Here is a 15,871-nt window from a genome sequence, read left to right on the forward strand (position 1 = left end):
TTTAAAGTCATAGTGAAGTTTTATTTCTACATAGTTTCTCATTATTGCAAAAAAAAAAATATTTTCACCTTTACAGAAATAGCAATGACAATAGATATATAAATCTGTGTTTTAAAGATAATTGACTTTTTTTTTTTTTTTTTTTGGTTTTGGGTTTTTTGAGACAGGGTTTCTCTGTGTAGCCTTGGCCGTCCTGAGACTTGCCCTATAAACTGGGCTGTCCTGGAACTCCTGATCCTGGAGATCCACCTGTCTCTGCCTCCTGAGTGCTGGGATTAAAGGTGGGCACCACCACTGCCCTGCTCATAATTTACAGTTTTTAAAAGTAACTGAATTGAACATTTGTCTTTTCCTTTTATTTTGCTTTCGTGATGGCTGCTTAGCATTTTGAATCATTTGCAGGGCATCACTGAAAGTGGATCCGATGCCTGTGAACGCGTTCACTTCTCGTGCGTCTCCAGCCATCGGTTGATGGCCATCTTCAGTGTCCTGTTTGGGGTCAGTACCAGTGAAGGGAGAGCCAAATTTGTCATGGGGCTCGTACGCTTCTTCTTGTGGATCCAGCTTTCCATTGCTTCTCTCTCGTAGGAGTAGCCATCTGCAAAAAGCACATGGCTTCAGTCAGGTGAAGAGCGGGGATCAGGGTGAGTGAGCAGAACTGTACTCAGGCCAGCTGTCTGTTGTGAGTTCAATGGTCCTCTCTCTTTGCCTGTACCGCGTCCTAAATACACCAGCCACAGCAGCTGGCCCGTAGCCCTGAAGGCACGCTGAGCCCGGACGGTGCTCTGTGAAGTGCTAGTCCAGAACAATACCACCGCATACTTACCTTGTCCCCCTGAAGCACAGCGGCTGACACCAGAACCCTGGTGAAATTCAGACACTGTGGTTGAAAAGGGGGTTAGCGGGTTGTGAAGATTTTGTGAAATTTTGGTGGAAATGAGAGGAGAAAAGAGCCTTAGGAATAACTCGGCAAGACCCTTCAATGAATGTATCAAACGGCACAAGAAAGACAGCAGGAAGAGATGTGGCACCGAAGAACTAAAGCACCATCATTTTTTATGCCACACTGTGCTGAGTCGTTTGCCTTCACACATGTGAAGTCTGGGGTCTCTGAAGGTGAGCAAAGGGGCACCAACCTATAAGCCCAGCCCTCAGGAGGGGAGGCCAGTCAGGGTACCTGTGACCTTGGGGTTTCTGTGCTAGTGCCTTCGCTGCTAAGCTTGTGCTGTTTTTACTCAGGCTGAAGGCTTGTTTCTCTCTGTACTAAATGCACACCGGCACTTGCTGCATATCATGCCAGGGCCTTGGCATCCCCCTGCCTGTTCATGCGTGCGTTACAAGCCGTGCGCCGTGGTGTGCACTTCAGCTGTGGTTCCACTTGTGTCCCCTCTTAACACTGTATGGCTAGTAGCATTCTGCTGTAGAGCTGTGCATCTGACGGATCTCTTCTGTTGACAGAAGCAAATCTGGACTGTTTCCAGTATTGGGTATTCTCGCTGCTGGGGTCTGTGCCCAGCTCCCCTGGTGAACCTGAGCACACACCAAAGATCTACGTTGTATGTTTTGGGGGAAATGCCAAGTTTGTTTCAATAACAGCCAGACTTTTCTGTCCCTTTTGTTTGTTTGTTTGTTTGTTTGTTTGGGACAGGGTTTCTCGGTGTAGCCCTGGCTGTCCTAGAATTCACTCTGTAGACCAGGCTGGCCTCCTCAAATTCAGAAATCTGCCTGCCTCTGCTTCCCAAGTGTCGGGATTAAAGGCATGCGCCACCACTGCCCAGCTATTTCCCAACTTTTTGATAATTCATTCTTTTCCCCAGCTTTTTGAGAGTAAGCCATCAGTTAATACAATTGCCATGAGGTTTTGACTTCCATTTCACTAGTAGCCATGATACTGTGCCTACTGCTCTGTTGTAAAAAGGCTTATTCCAACTATTTCCTTTTTTTTTTTCTCTTTTCCCTTGAAGGACATGATTTCACTATGTAGCCCAGGCTAACCTCAAACTCATAGCAATCCTCCTGCCTCTCCACTACTGTAATTACAGGCATGCGGCACCCTGTTGAGTTATAACAACAGTGTGAGCCAGAAAACCTCCATTTTATGGTTGAAACTGCATTTGCTGAGCTAGCGCTCCGTCCTTCCCACGACTGAAGACCGACAAAACATGTGCAGTTCAGCCTTACTCGGAGCCCTGCTGTGAGAGCCAGGGTGGCTAATTCCAGAGCTGGCAGGCCAGATGGATAAGTGGGTTAAGTGTATTTTAGCAGAGGTAAAGGACCTTTCAAAACTCCTGTCAACCACCGTGGTTGTACCTACGCAGAATGAATATCTTGGATGCTGTGCATTCAGACTGAAACTTAAACTTTCTGATTGCTCTGTCCCTCGTGTTCTTCTGCCTGCTACAGTTTTAGTCAGAGGTGTGACTAACTGTTACAGTGACTTCTCTTCCCAGGGTACAGAGCTTCTTCGTTATGGAAGCTGCTGTTGGCAACCATGATGACCACGCTCACAGAGAGGCAAGGTCTGTGGTATTCAACAATATTCTCTTTCTTAAAAAAAAAAAATTCATTATATGTGCACTGGTGTTTTGCCTGCACTCGTGTCTGGGTGAAGATGTCAGATCTTAGAGTTACAGACAGTTGTGAGCTGTATGTAGGTGCTGGGATTTGAACCCCAGTCCTCTGAAAGAGCAGTCAGTACTCTTTACTGGATGAGCCATCTTTCCAGTGCACTTAGCAATATTCTTATGTCTTCCTGAGATCTGGATTATGAGACCCTTGTTTTAGCTGTCCTGTTTCAGATTGCAGGTGGACTATGCTGTAAGCTTTTTTTTTCTTTCTTTTATTTCTGTGGATCACAAATTCTTTCATTATAGAAATTGTTTCTAGGAATTTCTTTTGACCTGCTAGTTACCCTATTTAAAAAAAAAAAAAAAAGAGGGCATTATAAGATAGTGTCCATTTGGAACCTATTTATAATATAAATAAATCATAACCTAGCTAATAATCTTCTTTCTCCTGTACCACATATTTATTATATATACATATGTATATATATATTTTTTAATTTATTCATTTTTGGTTTTTTCGAGACAGGGTTTCTCTGTGTAGCCCTGGCTGTCCTGGAACTCACTTTGTAGACCAGGCTGGCCTCGAACTCAGAAATCCGCCTGCCTCTACCTCCTGAGTGCTGGGATTAAAGGCGTGCGCCACCACGCCCGGCTTTACATATTTTTTTCTTAATCAGTAAGCTTCTCATATCCTCTACTGCAGTGGAAGACCCTGCTTCTGTTTATGAGGAAAACGTCATCTTCTAGTCTCACATGCATGCACACATCCTCACACCAGATGGTTCAAGCTGTCCTACCAAAGTTCATCCCAAAACAGAGCTCCCAGGTTAAGAGGACCACCAGAGCTTTCAAACAGTCTACGCTGCCTCAGAACATCTCAAATCCCTGAAGACAGACAACTGAGAGCAGGTGTGGATGCTGACTTTTCACTCAGATTTGCATAAGTAAAATCCAACGATAGTTAGGTAACTGAGCTCAAACAGGTCACCAGGAAGAACTACTTTTTCTTGTTTGCTTGTTTTCACTTTATGTTAGAGCTTTATGGTTCATGTGTGCATGGGTTTGAGGGTCTTACCCAGCAGGCCTGATACAAACTACCAAGTGCCCTACCACTGAGATACATTCCCAGCCCAGACGTAAGGACTGCAGACTTCACACAGAATGAAGAAAAGTTCCTAGAGAGATCCTGGGAAGATGGCCCAGTGGGTAAAGTATGTGATGTGCAAGCATGAAGCTCCAAGTCTGGGTCCCAAGAACTCATGTAGAGAGAGCCAGGTGGTAGGGCAGGGCTGTTCTCCTACAGTGAGACAGGAGGAGGCAGGAGAATCCACAGAGCCTGGGCATCCTCCACAGAGTTGAGGAACAAAGACCCTGTCTCAAGCAAGGTGAAAGGTGAGGACCAAAACCCGAGCTGTCCTGACCTTTGATGGAGTTCATGGACAACCACATTCACTGACAGCAGGCCGAGTCCCTTCTAGCTTCTATTGTATTTAGTTTGTATGGAAGTAGAGTGCGTGTAGTGGTCAGAGGACAACTTGTAGGAGTGACCTTATCTTTTCACTGCACATGCTCTAGAGGTCAAACTGAGGTCACCAGGCTTGGCCAGCCCTAGTCCCAATGTGCTAGTTCCCATTTCTAGACTTTAATTTCTAGAGAGAAAGCAAATTAAGTATACTAAAACTTTCTTGCTCCATTATGTATTGAATGAAGATATCTTTAAGATGGGTAGCCGCCCTGCAGGGTTAACACTGAGAAGTCACAGAAGATGTTAAGAAGTTCAACCTCTTAACATCTTTCTAAATAATGAGTCCATGAGCCGGGTGTGGTGGTGCACGCCTTTAATCCCAGGACTCGGGAGGCAGAGGCAGGCAGATCTCTGAGTTCGAGGCCAGCCTGGTCTACAGAGTGAGTTCCAGGACAGCTAGGGCTATGCAGAGAAAAACCTGTCTCGAAAAACCAAAAAAACAAACAAACAAACAAAAAAGAGTCCATGAAGTACCATAAATGTTTACTACTCAGTATACAGTTACTACTATTTCATTATAAAGGAACTACAACTTCTATTCCACCTCTATCACAAGCTTATCTTGATTTCAATCGAGAAGACTTTCAAAGGTCACACAGGTATAGATAATAGAACTGAGATGTAAAACCAGGCAGCCTGGCTCCAGCGTGTACACTGATATTCTGCATGCTAAGAGCAATCAATGTCCAGAAATGACTCAACAACTCAAGTTGTGAGCACGGTCTCAGTGGGAAGGTAACGCGTCAGCAGACCAGGCTGCGAAGGTTGTCTAGAAAGGTTTAAGAGGAAAGGTGGAAAAGAACAGTATAGCTGACATTTTCCTACAGAAATGCCAGTCGGGAAGAGAGTGTGCCCTGAACAAGAGAACAAATACATGCCATATCAATGCCTTGAAACAACACACAGCAATGCATTCAGGGAACTCAACCGGAGTCTGACTCCCCATTGTCAGGCCTTCAGACCACAAGCCAAGCAGTCAGACCTGCGATGGTGGATTCTAAGAATTACGAAATGATCGATAAATGTGAAAATGATGCAGTGGACTCCGTCGAAATCAAACATTGTTTTTCCCAAAGATGCCATAGAGAAAATACAGGCAATGCATTCATATTCACCTAGAATATCAAACTGACAACACAAAATGAAAAAAGGGCTAGAGGGCATATTATGAAAGATGTACTAGGAGGCATATGAAAAGATGCTTCATCGCAGGGAGAGGACTAATAGTACAATGTGATTCAGGATTAGAACAACCAACACCACCATGCAAATATGGGCAGAAACTGGAATTCTCCGTTATGAACTTAAAATGGTGGCTTCCCCCTAGAGAAACATTTGGGCAGTTTTAACATGCACTTAGTAAACCACCTACAAGCCCCACTGCTAAGTATTTTATTGTGAGAAAATGAGTCCTGTCCAGACAAAGAGACCTCTGCATGAATGTCACAGCAGCTTCAGACATGACAGCCCATTCATTGCCAGCTAGTGGAGATAGTGTATCTAGTGCAATGGAACACTACTCAGCAATAAAAAAGAGATCATTTACTGATGTAAAACAAGATAACATCAATTAGAAGCATCTGTGCCCGGCAGTGGTGGTGCACGCCTTTAATTCCAGCACTCGGGAGGCAGAGGCAGGCGGATTTCTGAGTTCAAGGCCAGCCTGGTCTACAGAGTGAGTTCCAGGATAGCCAGGACTACACAGAGAAACCCTGTCCCAAAAAACCAAAATAATAAAAATAAAAAAAAAATTAGAAGCATCTGCAAATTTTAGGCTTCTACTGAGGGAATTATGGGAGTAAAGCAGATGGTGACAGAGAAAGATACCCAGCGCCTCTATGTGCGCATGCACACGAACACACAATCCATACAGTCTTTGTGGCTGATAGCCACATGAACTTCCGTGAGATTTTGAAACTCAATCACTTTGTCTCGATTCCAAACTTACTATGCCCAGTTTATTTACTACAAAATATATAGTGTGCTATTTTTTTGGATTTAATGATTTTTCTTATAAAAAGGAGAAAGAAACCCACTTAGTAGAAACAAAATGGGAGTCCTGAACACGGCCCAGTCACAGCAAGCTTATGAGAAGTGCTCTCCTGCCCTCCGGGGAGCACGTCACACGCTGAGCCCCACAGCGCGCACACATACCTGATGCGATGACGGGGTCCTTCATGAGTTCTCTGGTTATTGGGCAGATGAACTCGTCAGGGATTCCGGAAGAGAGGGAATCCATCTTGGCCCTGAGCTCTTCAATACTCCTCAGGACTTTGCTGCGCAGCCCTAGAGATTCTGAAAGAAGATCCGTTACATTAGGCAGCAAGGGAAGGTCTGTGAAGTGAAACGTTCCTGGGAAGGGAAATGGACTTTCAGAACTTGAGGCTGTGAAGATGGGTAAGGCCTGGAGCCATCGGTGTTACCTCACTGACGGAGTTAGTGATTCGCTTTCACTTAACGGCACAACACTCAGACCAACAAAAAGTGGAAGGAGAGCTGGCCTGTCTAGAGGCAGAGGACTGCAAGGGAATACTCAGTAATGAAGCTGGATGCCTCCTGGTGTCCAGCAAGTAAGAGAGGGAGAGGGAAAATACAGGCAATGCGATCTCTCAGTTCCTAATGCCAGTTATCGACTGCAAGTTCCAAGCTCCACGGCACCTCGCAGTATTCTGAGGGCCTGGCTGTGAACTCGGGCCAGTGTGCACACACGGGTCTAGTGACTGGACTGAGGGCTTCACTAATCCTGTCCAGAATTGATTTTCTTGCTCTTCAGTCTTAACATCGTGGACGGATGCTCCTTGTACAAATGTATGTATGACATAAGGAGTTAGCCCTTAGGGGAAACAAGGACTCTGAAGGGGAAGCGTTGGAAGGTAGAAGATGAGCGGAGGACACATCCACAGTGGCACACCTTATTCACCCTTCTTGGGAACCTGGTTCTGATGAGACAAGACCTCACTATGAGGGTTTCACTGGCAACGCAGAAATTGGCTTACCTTTGGTTAAAGCACTCTATTGAGAAACTCAAGCATGTTAAAAGCCCCTTTTCCTACATTTACAAAAGGCCTCTTGACAAGGGGCGTGACAGTGCTCAGTCTCTTAGCAACAGTTCCTGTGTCCACCAAGAATGGATACTCTAGCTTGGGACCACCCCACCCCACCATGCTTTATAGCGAGCACATGGCTACTCCCATACCCCAAATGGTTAACAGATCTGGATTTTAACTGGCATTAGAAACTGGGAGATCAAGCTACAATGACGAATGTAGGCAAACATTTCTGCGTGCAAAATGCAGGCATCAGCATGTATGCCACCAGTTTGCCTCTTCTACTTATTTTCAATCCCACCATTAATTCTGTCTCAGTCCTATTTACTGTCTTAAGGAAAAATATGCTTTTCCTAAATCTCAAAGCTAAAGAAGGTTCTTTGTAGTTTAAAATAGGATTTGAAGATTAAAAGTTAACTTCTATCCTGAAGAGAAATAAAACAACGTTTCAACGCCCTTCAGAATGGCTGGGTATGTGGCGTGCATGCCTATAATCATAGCCTGCGAGAGGCTGAGGCAGGAGGATCACAGCATCATAGCCACATAGATCTTGATATATAATACTAAGATATCAGATATTTCAGAGTGATATGAAGGACCAGATGTTCCAGTGAACATATTTTCTAGTTCTGCTTCTAAATTACTGAAATTGCCAGTTTTCCAAACTGTAAATCAGAATGTTGACATGTTGAAATCTGTCACCATTGCTTTCCAGCCTTAGGCCAGGACCAAGTATGAAAACAAGCAAATCACACAGTGGTGTTAAAGGGTGAGGCTTTGGGGACAAACAGGATCAGAGGCCCCAGAGAGTGAGCTCACCCATCCCACTGGGTGAAGGTGGCACAGTGGGAAAAGCACTGTCCAGAAACCAGAAATCACTCCTGACGAGACACCAAACCTGCCGGTCCCTTCAGCTTGGACTTGGCAGAATGAAGAAATCAATTTCTGGTCGTACCTAGTTTATAGGTTTTGCCATAGCAACTCAGATGCAATGAGACAAAAACCTAATCAGTCAACAAGGAAATGAAAACCAAAACCTAAAGGAGAAACCATAACTGCTGGACGATGCTAATAACAAGAGGAGACAGGCGTGGGGAGAAACCAGGCCCGCCCCCAGTGCTGGTGGGACTGTACAACGCCTGACAACGTCTCCAGTGTCACACACAGAGTCATCTATGATTCACCAATTCTACTCTGAACAGATGCACAAGAAACCTGAAAAAAGACATTCATACAAAAACTTCATGTTCATAGAAGTATTATTCATTACATTTAAAAACACGGCACTGTCCTGAATTCTATCAGCTGATGACAAGCAAAAGGAGACAGGATGGAAAGAAAAGGTCACTTGTGGCAAGTACTAATATAAAATGTCAATAACGGGTGGGTTTGCACACAAAATACGGGTTCCAAAAGCTAGAAAGGGAAAGAAATAAGAGATGAGGTTTCTTTTACCACTGATAAACATATTCCAAAATTAAATAGTGGTAATGACTGTACTACATGCGCGCGTGCACACACACACACACACACACACACACATACACACCACTGCGTGGTGTACACCTCTCTTCAGAGAGTCATTTTGACTGGTGAGGTATCTCAGCTGTCACACAAGCATGAGGGTCTGAGTTCAACAGCCAGAACCCATGTGACAAGCCAGGTGTGGTGGCCCATGTTTATAATCTTAGCCCTGAGGATACACAGCAGGTTGCAAAAACAGTGTGGCTGGCTCCTGAGCAACAGCAGAGTTTGCCCTGTGCCCCACCCCCACATGCAGACACGCCTGTTACACGGACTTAGACACACAAACACAAAGGGTTTTGTTTTGAAAAGTAAATTTTAAGGATCTGAACTGTAATCAAGTTTTAAAATGCGTAACTTTCTAAAATTGTAATTCCAAGCGAGGTTTGGTTACATGAAGAAATGCGTTCTTCTTCCCTCTCCAATGAAGGACTAACCTGGATTAGAAGAGGAAGAGGGAAGTGCAAGCAGCTAAGCCCATCAGCAGGGGACCTCACTAAGACTCTAGAGACTGCCTAGCTCCACTATCCTTACCGATTTTCAAATCACCAGCCAGACTTTCCTTTGTGAGATGCAATAGTTCTTTCCCATCGATGTTGTTTGCCCTGAAAATACCGACGAGGTCTTCCAAGCCTTGAGCACGAAGCCACACGGAGACATCCTCCTCTGACCATTCTTCAGTGAAATGTTTCAGCGGGTCGTTCATGCTTCCTGCTTTAAAACACAGCAGGCCATGTGAATGGCAAACCACATACTGCTTCTCCAGACAGTCCCACTTTGGACACACTGGACAGCATACACTTCCTTCTAAGAAGTGTAGCAGCTCTTACAGTAGTGAGCAAATGCTACAGGAAATGCTATTCTTTATGAACTTCTTCTTCACTGCAGAAAGACAATTTTTGATTTTGTGGTGCTGGGGAACAAATCTCGCGCCTCGTGCATGCCAGCCACATTGACCTTCGCTTCTAGTCCAATTTTTCTTCACACTATAATCCTCCCACCAGTGAAGGGAAATTCAGCTTGCTCTGTCACCTGCATATCAGCATAGCATATTGTCACTGCTGACAGTGCTCAATGTGAATCGCCTAAGCTGTAGGCTGTGTTTCTCGGTGAGGCCAAGGAAGAAAGCCAGCACGGTAAATCTGTAATTCCTATTCTGTCCTCAGGCTACATTTACCAGAAAAACCTAGCTCCAAACATAAACAATGTAAAAACCATGGGCATCGAGACACACGTGAATGTACATGCAAGCATTTAACACCAGTCTAACACAGGACCCTCTAAAATTAGTTTTATGGTATACTGAATTTGAATCTGTACGGTGTGTTGAGAAAGGCACTATGAATAGCATGCCAAAGGACTTATTAAAGTTTAGGCTTGGGAGTATAGCTCTGAGGTAGAGCATGCAGGTTCGATCCCCAGAACCACAACAAAGAAAGTACCCCCCAGATTTCTGATTAGTGTTGACATGGGTTAAGGATGCTCATCGATTGGCCTGGGGCTGGAGTTTGCAGAGAGCACTTGCCCAGCAGGACGGAGGCCCTGGGTCTGAGAGTACCACAGAACAAACAAGGATGGGGTCATCTTACTGACCTTGGCAAGGTGTTTCCAGGTCAAACTGCCAAATGTTCACTGTCTTGTCCATTGAACCAGTAGCAAGTAAGAGAGTGTTGGGTGCAAACGCACAAGTCGTAACATACCTACGTAATAGACAGATGGATGCAGCCGTTACACAGAGTCTGGCTAATTTGTTAGTAAACACAGTAAACACAGTGAGATTCACTTCTGACCTGGTATGCTGAGTCAGCGTGTGTAGCACACTCTGAGGGCCCTGAAAGACAACAGAGTAACTGTTACTTGGACAGGAGACAGGCTAGGGATGGCGCCTCACTTCCAGGATCCACAAGCTGAGGACATTACTAGCAACTAACTTGTCAAATCTAACTTAGAGACAACAGGAGAGCTGACATCCCTAACTAAGGCTTTAGAGCTTTCTATACAGGAACCCCTGCCAGTTGCCAATTCGGACAAGAATTTTAATAGAAACCCAATTGCATAATAAAGTACCGAGTATTCCTACTGATATAACTGATCTATATGTACTGCAGGGTCAGCAAATGAAAGTCGCTGACACTCCGACTACACATAGGCAGCCATCGAGGTACAGGTATTGTCCTCATTAGGGGTTCTATCGTGATAAATAAAACACCGTTTCTAAAAGCAACGTGGGGAGAAAAGGGTTTATTTTGCTTACACTTCCAAAGCACGGTCTACCACAGAGGTATGTCAGAGCAGGAACTGAGGCAGGAGAGGCCGAGGAGGCCTGCAGTTTCTGGCCTGCTCTCCACGGCTGGCTCTGCCTGCTCGCTTTCAGTACCATGGCCTCAGGGTGGGTGGCTTCTCACAGGCATAATTAAGAGAAATGTCTGACAGACTTGCCTACAGGCAATATGATGGAAGCATTTTCTCAACTGAGGTTGCTCTTCCAAGATTAAATAGTAAGGACAGGTGTATTTAGTGAGGAGTAGCTCATGTTTTATAGATGAAAAGCAATGTTATAACTATTTGTGAATATAAACTGTCTCATAACAAGCTGGTAGGAAATACCACAGCTCTGTTTCCTTGAGTGTTTGTTCCCAATTTTTGCATGAGCATCATATGACTTTAGTTCCTGCGTGGGTAACTAATCTTCGGTTGATACCACGCTCTGCCGACTTATGCCTCTATTAACTGGCTGGCTTGGCTGATGCCTGAACCTAGGCAATGATGTACTAGGCAAGGAATTGCTCTCAAAGATCATTCTCACCAACTAGTCTTTTGGTGAGATGTAAAACTTCCATTTTTATTTAAATTCATGCGATTCAGCATTTCCTCATATAGATCTGCCCCAACCTCATATTTGTCCAAGGCTATGGTGACTTACTCGCATATGCAGGTCCCTAAACCCACCTGTACCCTGAGAACGATCAGCAGGCCACATTCAGCCAACCCTGCTGTATGGAAGCCACCTATGATGACTGTTTGGACACTGGTGCTCTCTGACTCTGTGTTCCCTCTTGTTAGATCTAAACTTCCACCCATCATAAAGACATTATTGAAATATTTAAGGTTTTTCCAAGTTATCTTACTATTTCAGCATTGTGAGAATGTATATGATAATTCTTGGGCACCATAAATATCTATATAAAAATAAATATATATTTTTAAATAAATCTGAAGTGCAGTGGTCACATAAACAATTTATATAGGTCACATAGAAGATATGAAGTACTTACGATACCATGTATGATGACAGATTTATCCACTGACCTGAAAAAAAAAACAAAACAATGGTGAAAAGTTCTATAAAAACCAAGTGCAGCCTCCTGGAAAAGGGGCAAGGCTGACAGTGAGCATCTGGAATAGACTGGCCATGTGGGGGAAGGGCTCTTCCTGTAGGAAAAAGAACTATAATACAGAGAAAACTAAGACACTGTACCAGTGCACATGGTTTACACAATTGATTAAAATAAGTCTATTTTTTTTCTACTCTTAGAAGAGTCTTTCTGCCAGCACCATGCACATGGCTAGGTCAGCAAGGTGAGTGCTGAGACTGTCTTTGTAACTGTCTGTATAATGAAAATGGACTAGGCTACAGTGAAGGCGACACACGTGTTACCTTAACGTCCTCTGCTCAGTAGGCGACTGAACACTGACAGTGTACACTAAACTCAGAACCTTCGCCATAAATTCAAAATAAGAATTATACTTTGAAAACTTCAACTGTATGACAGGAAGCATATATTTTACATACAAAAAATCCAAAACACAGAAGGAAAATTACCAAATATTGTATATGCCAGACATAAATTGATAGACTTTCTCATTTAGTCCTGAATTCTATAAATTACAAGTTATCATTTCTGAAATATCTAAAATTCTTATGGAAATATCCATTTTTTTTAGCATCTTTTAAATAAACCCTAAAGGGTGACATTAATAAGTCAGGCTGGGCTGACACATGCCTTTAATCCCAGCATTCAGAAGGCAGAGGCAGGTGGATCTCTTGAGAGTTCAAGGCCAGCCTGGTCTACAGAGTAAGTTCCAGGACAGCCAGGGTTACGAAACCCTGTCTCGAAAAATCCAAAAAGTAAATAAATGTTTAAAATTTTAAAAATTAAAATAAAAAATAGAGAAGGTAACATGGTGGATGGGACTTCCCAGTTTCATAGCAACATCACTGTGGACATTCATCCAAGAAAAACAATAGTGGCACAACAGCAGCCTCTAACTATGGGGCTATGGTATGCCCCAGCCTCATATTTGTCCAAGGCTATGGTAACTTACTCGCATATGCAGGTCTCTAAACCCACCTGTACCCTGAGAACGATCAGCAGGCCACATTCAGCCAACCCTGATGTATGGAAGCCACAAGCAGTGTGGTTGGACCTCAGCACCACATTAAATGTTAAAGATGTCACCAAAAGACAAATAAAAAATCCATAGCGCCAATACATGCACACTTGCATGTGCGCACACACACACACACAGAGAGAAAGAGAAAGAGAGAGAGAGAGAGAGAGAGAGAGAGAGAGAGAGGCAGGCACACTCAAATCAGCTTAAGCTTCTAAAGGAATGATCGCCATTCTCACATGCAGCTGACCACAGCCCATTCATGAGTTTGTATCAAACACAATCCTGGTCCACGTGACACTGTGTCTCAAATGTGTACACTGCTTGGGCATCTGGTCAACAACAAAACAAAAAGGGAATGCCACTTTGTGACACTGCCTTCAGATGTAACCTCACTTAGGGGGCAGGACTATTGTCCGTGACTTATGTACCCACTGGATTGGGACAAGTGTCAGCGTAATGAGAGTAAGGGAAAGACAGAGGCTGAGTTTTAGGGAGTGTAGCTAGCGTTAAGTCACCTTCTGCTAGTCACTGTGGAGTGTAAGGGAGCAGGTGGCTGCGTCACAGAACAGGACCCAGCGTTCACGTGCAGAATCAAATAGAAGCAGGCGCTGGTGGGGGAGAAGGAGCACGTTTTTTCAGGAATAGGGATTTTGGCCTTCTGTTTCCTTCCTACTTAGCAGCCAGAAATCAGACGGACTGTAGTTTAGGGAAAGGCAATGGGGTCATGTGGCTCGGCTCCCGCTACACTCCCTGGTTTTCTGATGTTATTAATTATGAGTTATGCTCTAATTAATATTAATTAATGAGTGTGGGACCATGCTGCCCAAAAGCCAAAGGCATGGTATCTGGGATTTTTTTTTGTTTGTTCTCACTCTTTAACACAGGAAGAAAACAAAATATCCTTTTTTGTCCTCAAGAGAATACTGACTTAAATGGACTTGATTCTTTACTGTGCCTTCAATACTTTCTCTGGCGGGTCTCACATGTTGGACCTGCTTCTAAAGATGTGACAGAGCTGGGGTCAGAGGTCCAGGGGTCAGGGGAAGAACACATACCAACCATAAACAAGGCCTAGGTATGTTCTTTTTTTTTTTTTTTTTTTTTTTGGTTTTTCAAGACAGGGTTTCTCTGTGTAGCCCTGGCTGTCCTGCAACTCACTTTGTAGACCAGGATGGCCTTGAACTCAGAAATCCACCTGCCTCTGCCTCCCGAGCGCTGGAATTAAAGGCGTGCGCCACCACGCCCGGCTGGGTATGTTCTTTAGAACACAAAAGGGAAAGAGAGGCAGCTTCAGGGCTGTACTGGGATAATGTTAGTCTGAGTTCCATGGAAGTCTCTCGTGCCTTGTGCCTTTTTATCCAGCCTAGCAGCTCTGATTCTGTCTGTGTTTATCACAAATGTGTTAGAATCTTGGTCCTCGCCATGGGGATGTAAGAGGAGGCAGACTTCTGAAGAGGAAGGCCTTGGTGGAAGGCCATTAGGTTCCTGGCTGTCCTCCTCTCAAAAGAGACTAAGGTGGTTCTTTTGGGACTCCAAGTCAGTTCTTCTGCAAGCAAGTTGTAAGAAAGCTTGCACCTGACCCCTGACTTACTGTCTCGACACATGACTTCTTGGCTGTGTATGGTGGTGCACGGTTTTAATCCCAGTACTTGGGAGGCAGAGGCAGGTGGATCTCTGTGAGCTCAAGGCTAGAGAGTAAGTTCCAGGCAAAATTTATTTATTTATATATTATTTATTTAAAATATTTATATATTAAATTTTATTTAGTTATATATAACTATATTTATTTATATATAACTAAATATATTTATAAAAATAAAAATATATTTATATATAAATATATTCATATATTTATATATAAATAAATAAAAATACAGTTATATTTATTTATATTTTATATCCATATATTATATGTATGCTACACATGTACAAGTTCCTGTAGAGACGAAGAGCAAATATCAGATCTCCTGAGGCTGGAGTTAAGGCTGCTGTGAGCCTCCTGACATGGTGCACATGAACTCGGGTCCTCTGGAAAGCCAGCAGGAGCTCTTTACCACTAAAACATCTCTCTAGCCCCATAACTGCTTTTCTTTATAAGATACCTAGTCTTCAGTATTATAATGTAGTGAGGTGAAATGGATGTACATGATAACATTTTAATCTAGAACACATTTCCAGTTTTATATCTGCCTATCTGCACATTTAAATCCTACCACTTTTCACTTGTCATCCCCGTCTCTGCTTACAGCTTCTAACCCAGGATCTTACTCTTCTATTCATTTGCCCTTGAGCCACTGTGTGCGCACACTTCCCCTTCCATGCGCTTTGGTTTTCACTGTCTCCCTGTCTCAGGCTCACAGTCTGTGTCTCCTGATGACTGAGTAGTGCACAGGAAACCTACCTCTCGTATTACCCACTCATCTCTTCCTGCCTCTCCCAGGAGCCTGCTTTAAGAACTTAAATACTTGTATTCCACCAGCTTATTTCAAATCACTCGCTCATTTGTATATCCAAATGAACTAAAAATATCTAGAAAAACAGGTGAATGGAACCAAGAACAGTGGTTCTCGACCTGTGTCATGACCCCTTCGAGGGGTCGCATATCGGACATTTACATTACAATTTATAAAAGTAGCAAAGTTACACAATTAAGAAGTAGCAACAAAAATAATGTTTTGTTAGCATACCATGAGGAGCTGTATCTAAGGGTGGCAGCATCAGGAAGGTTAAGATCACTGCCCTAGAGCAGGAGCATAGACCTAAAGCATTCAAAATTGCAACTTTATGTTATAAAAAGCTAGCCACCTAAGAGC

General features: G+C 43.7%; 1 protein-coding gene across 18 annotated transcripts in view; it reads right to left on the bottom strand.

Moving 5' to 3' along the window:
- The window catches only part of Wdsub1 (WD repeat, SAM and U-box domain containing 1), a 30,257-nt gene continuing 14,386 nt past the window's right edge, over window positions 1-15,871 (bottom strand). For 10 of the 18 annotated variants that reach the window (XM_006500225.3, XM_006500222.4, XM_006500217.4 and 7 more), the window contains 6 exons: window positions 11,939-11,972; window positions 10,454-10,494; window positions 10,257-10,363; window positions 9,198-9,377; window positions 6,247-6,387; window positions 1-598 (listed from right to left, as the gene is read on the bottom strand). In XM_006500225.3, coding sequence (XP_006500288.1) covers window positions 441-598; window positions 6,247-6,387; window positions 9,198-9,377; window positions 10,257-10,363; window positions 10,454-10,494; window positions 11,939-11,972 — 661 coding nt within the window. In that variant the 3' untranslated portion in view covers window positions 1-440. Of the gene's footprint in view, window positions 599-2,823; window positions 2,913-6,246; window positions 6,388-8,960; window positions 9,378-10,256; window positions 10,364-10,453; window positions 10,495-11,938; window positions 11,973-15,871 lie in introns of those variants that run through there. The other 8 variants (NM_001379396.1, NM_001379397.1, NM_028118.2 and 5 more) reach the window with 5 other exon arrangements.

Source organism: Mus musculus, chromosome 2, assembly GCF_000001635.26.
Source record: "Mus musculus strain C57BL/6J chromosome 2, GRCm38.p6 C57BL/6J".
Lineage (NCBI taxonomy): Eukaryota > Metazoa > Chordata > Mammalia > Rodentia > Muridae > Mus > Mus musculus.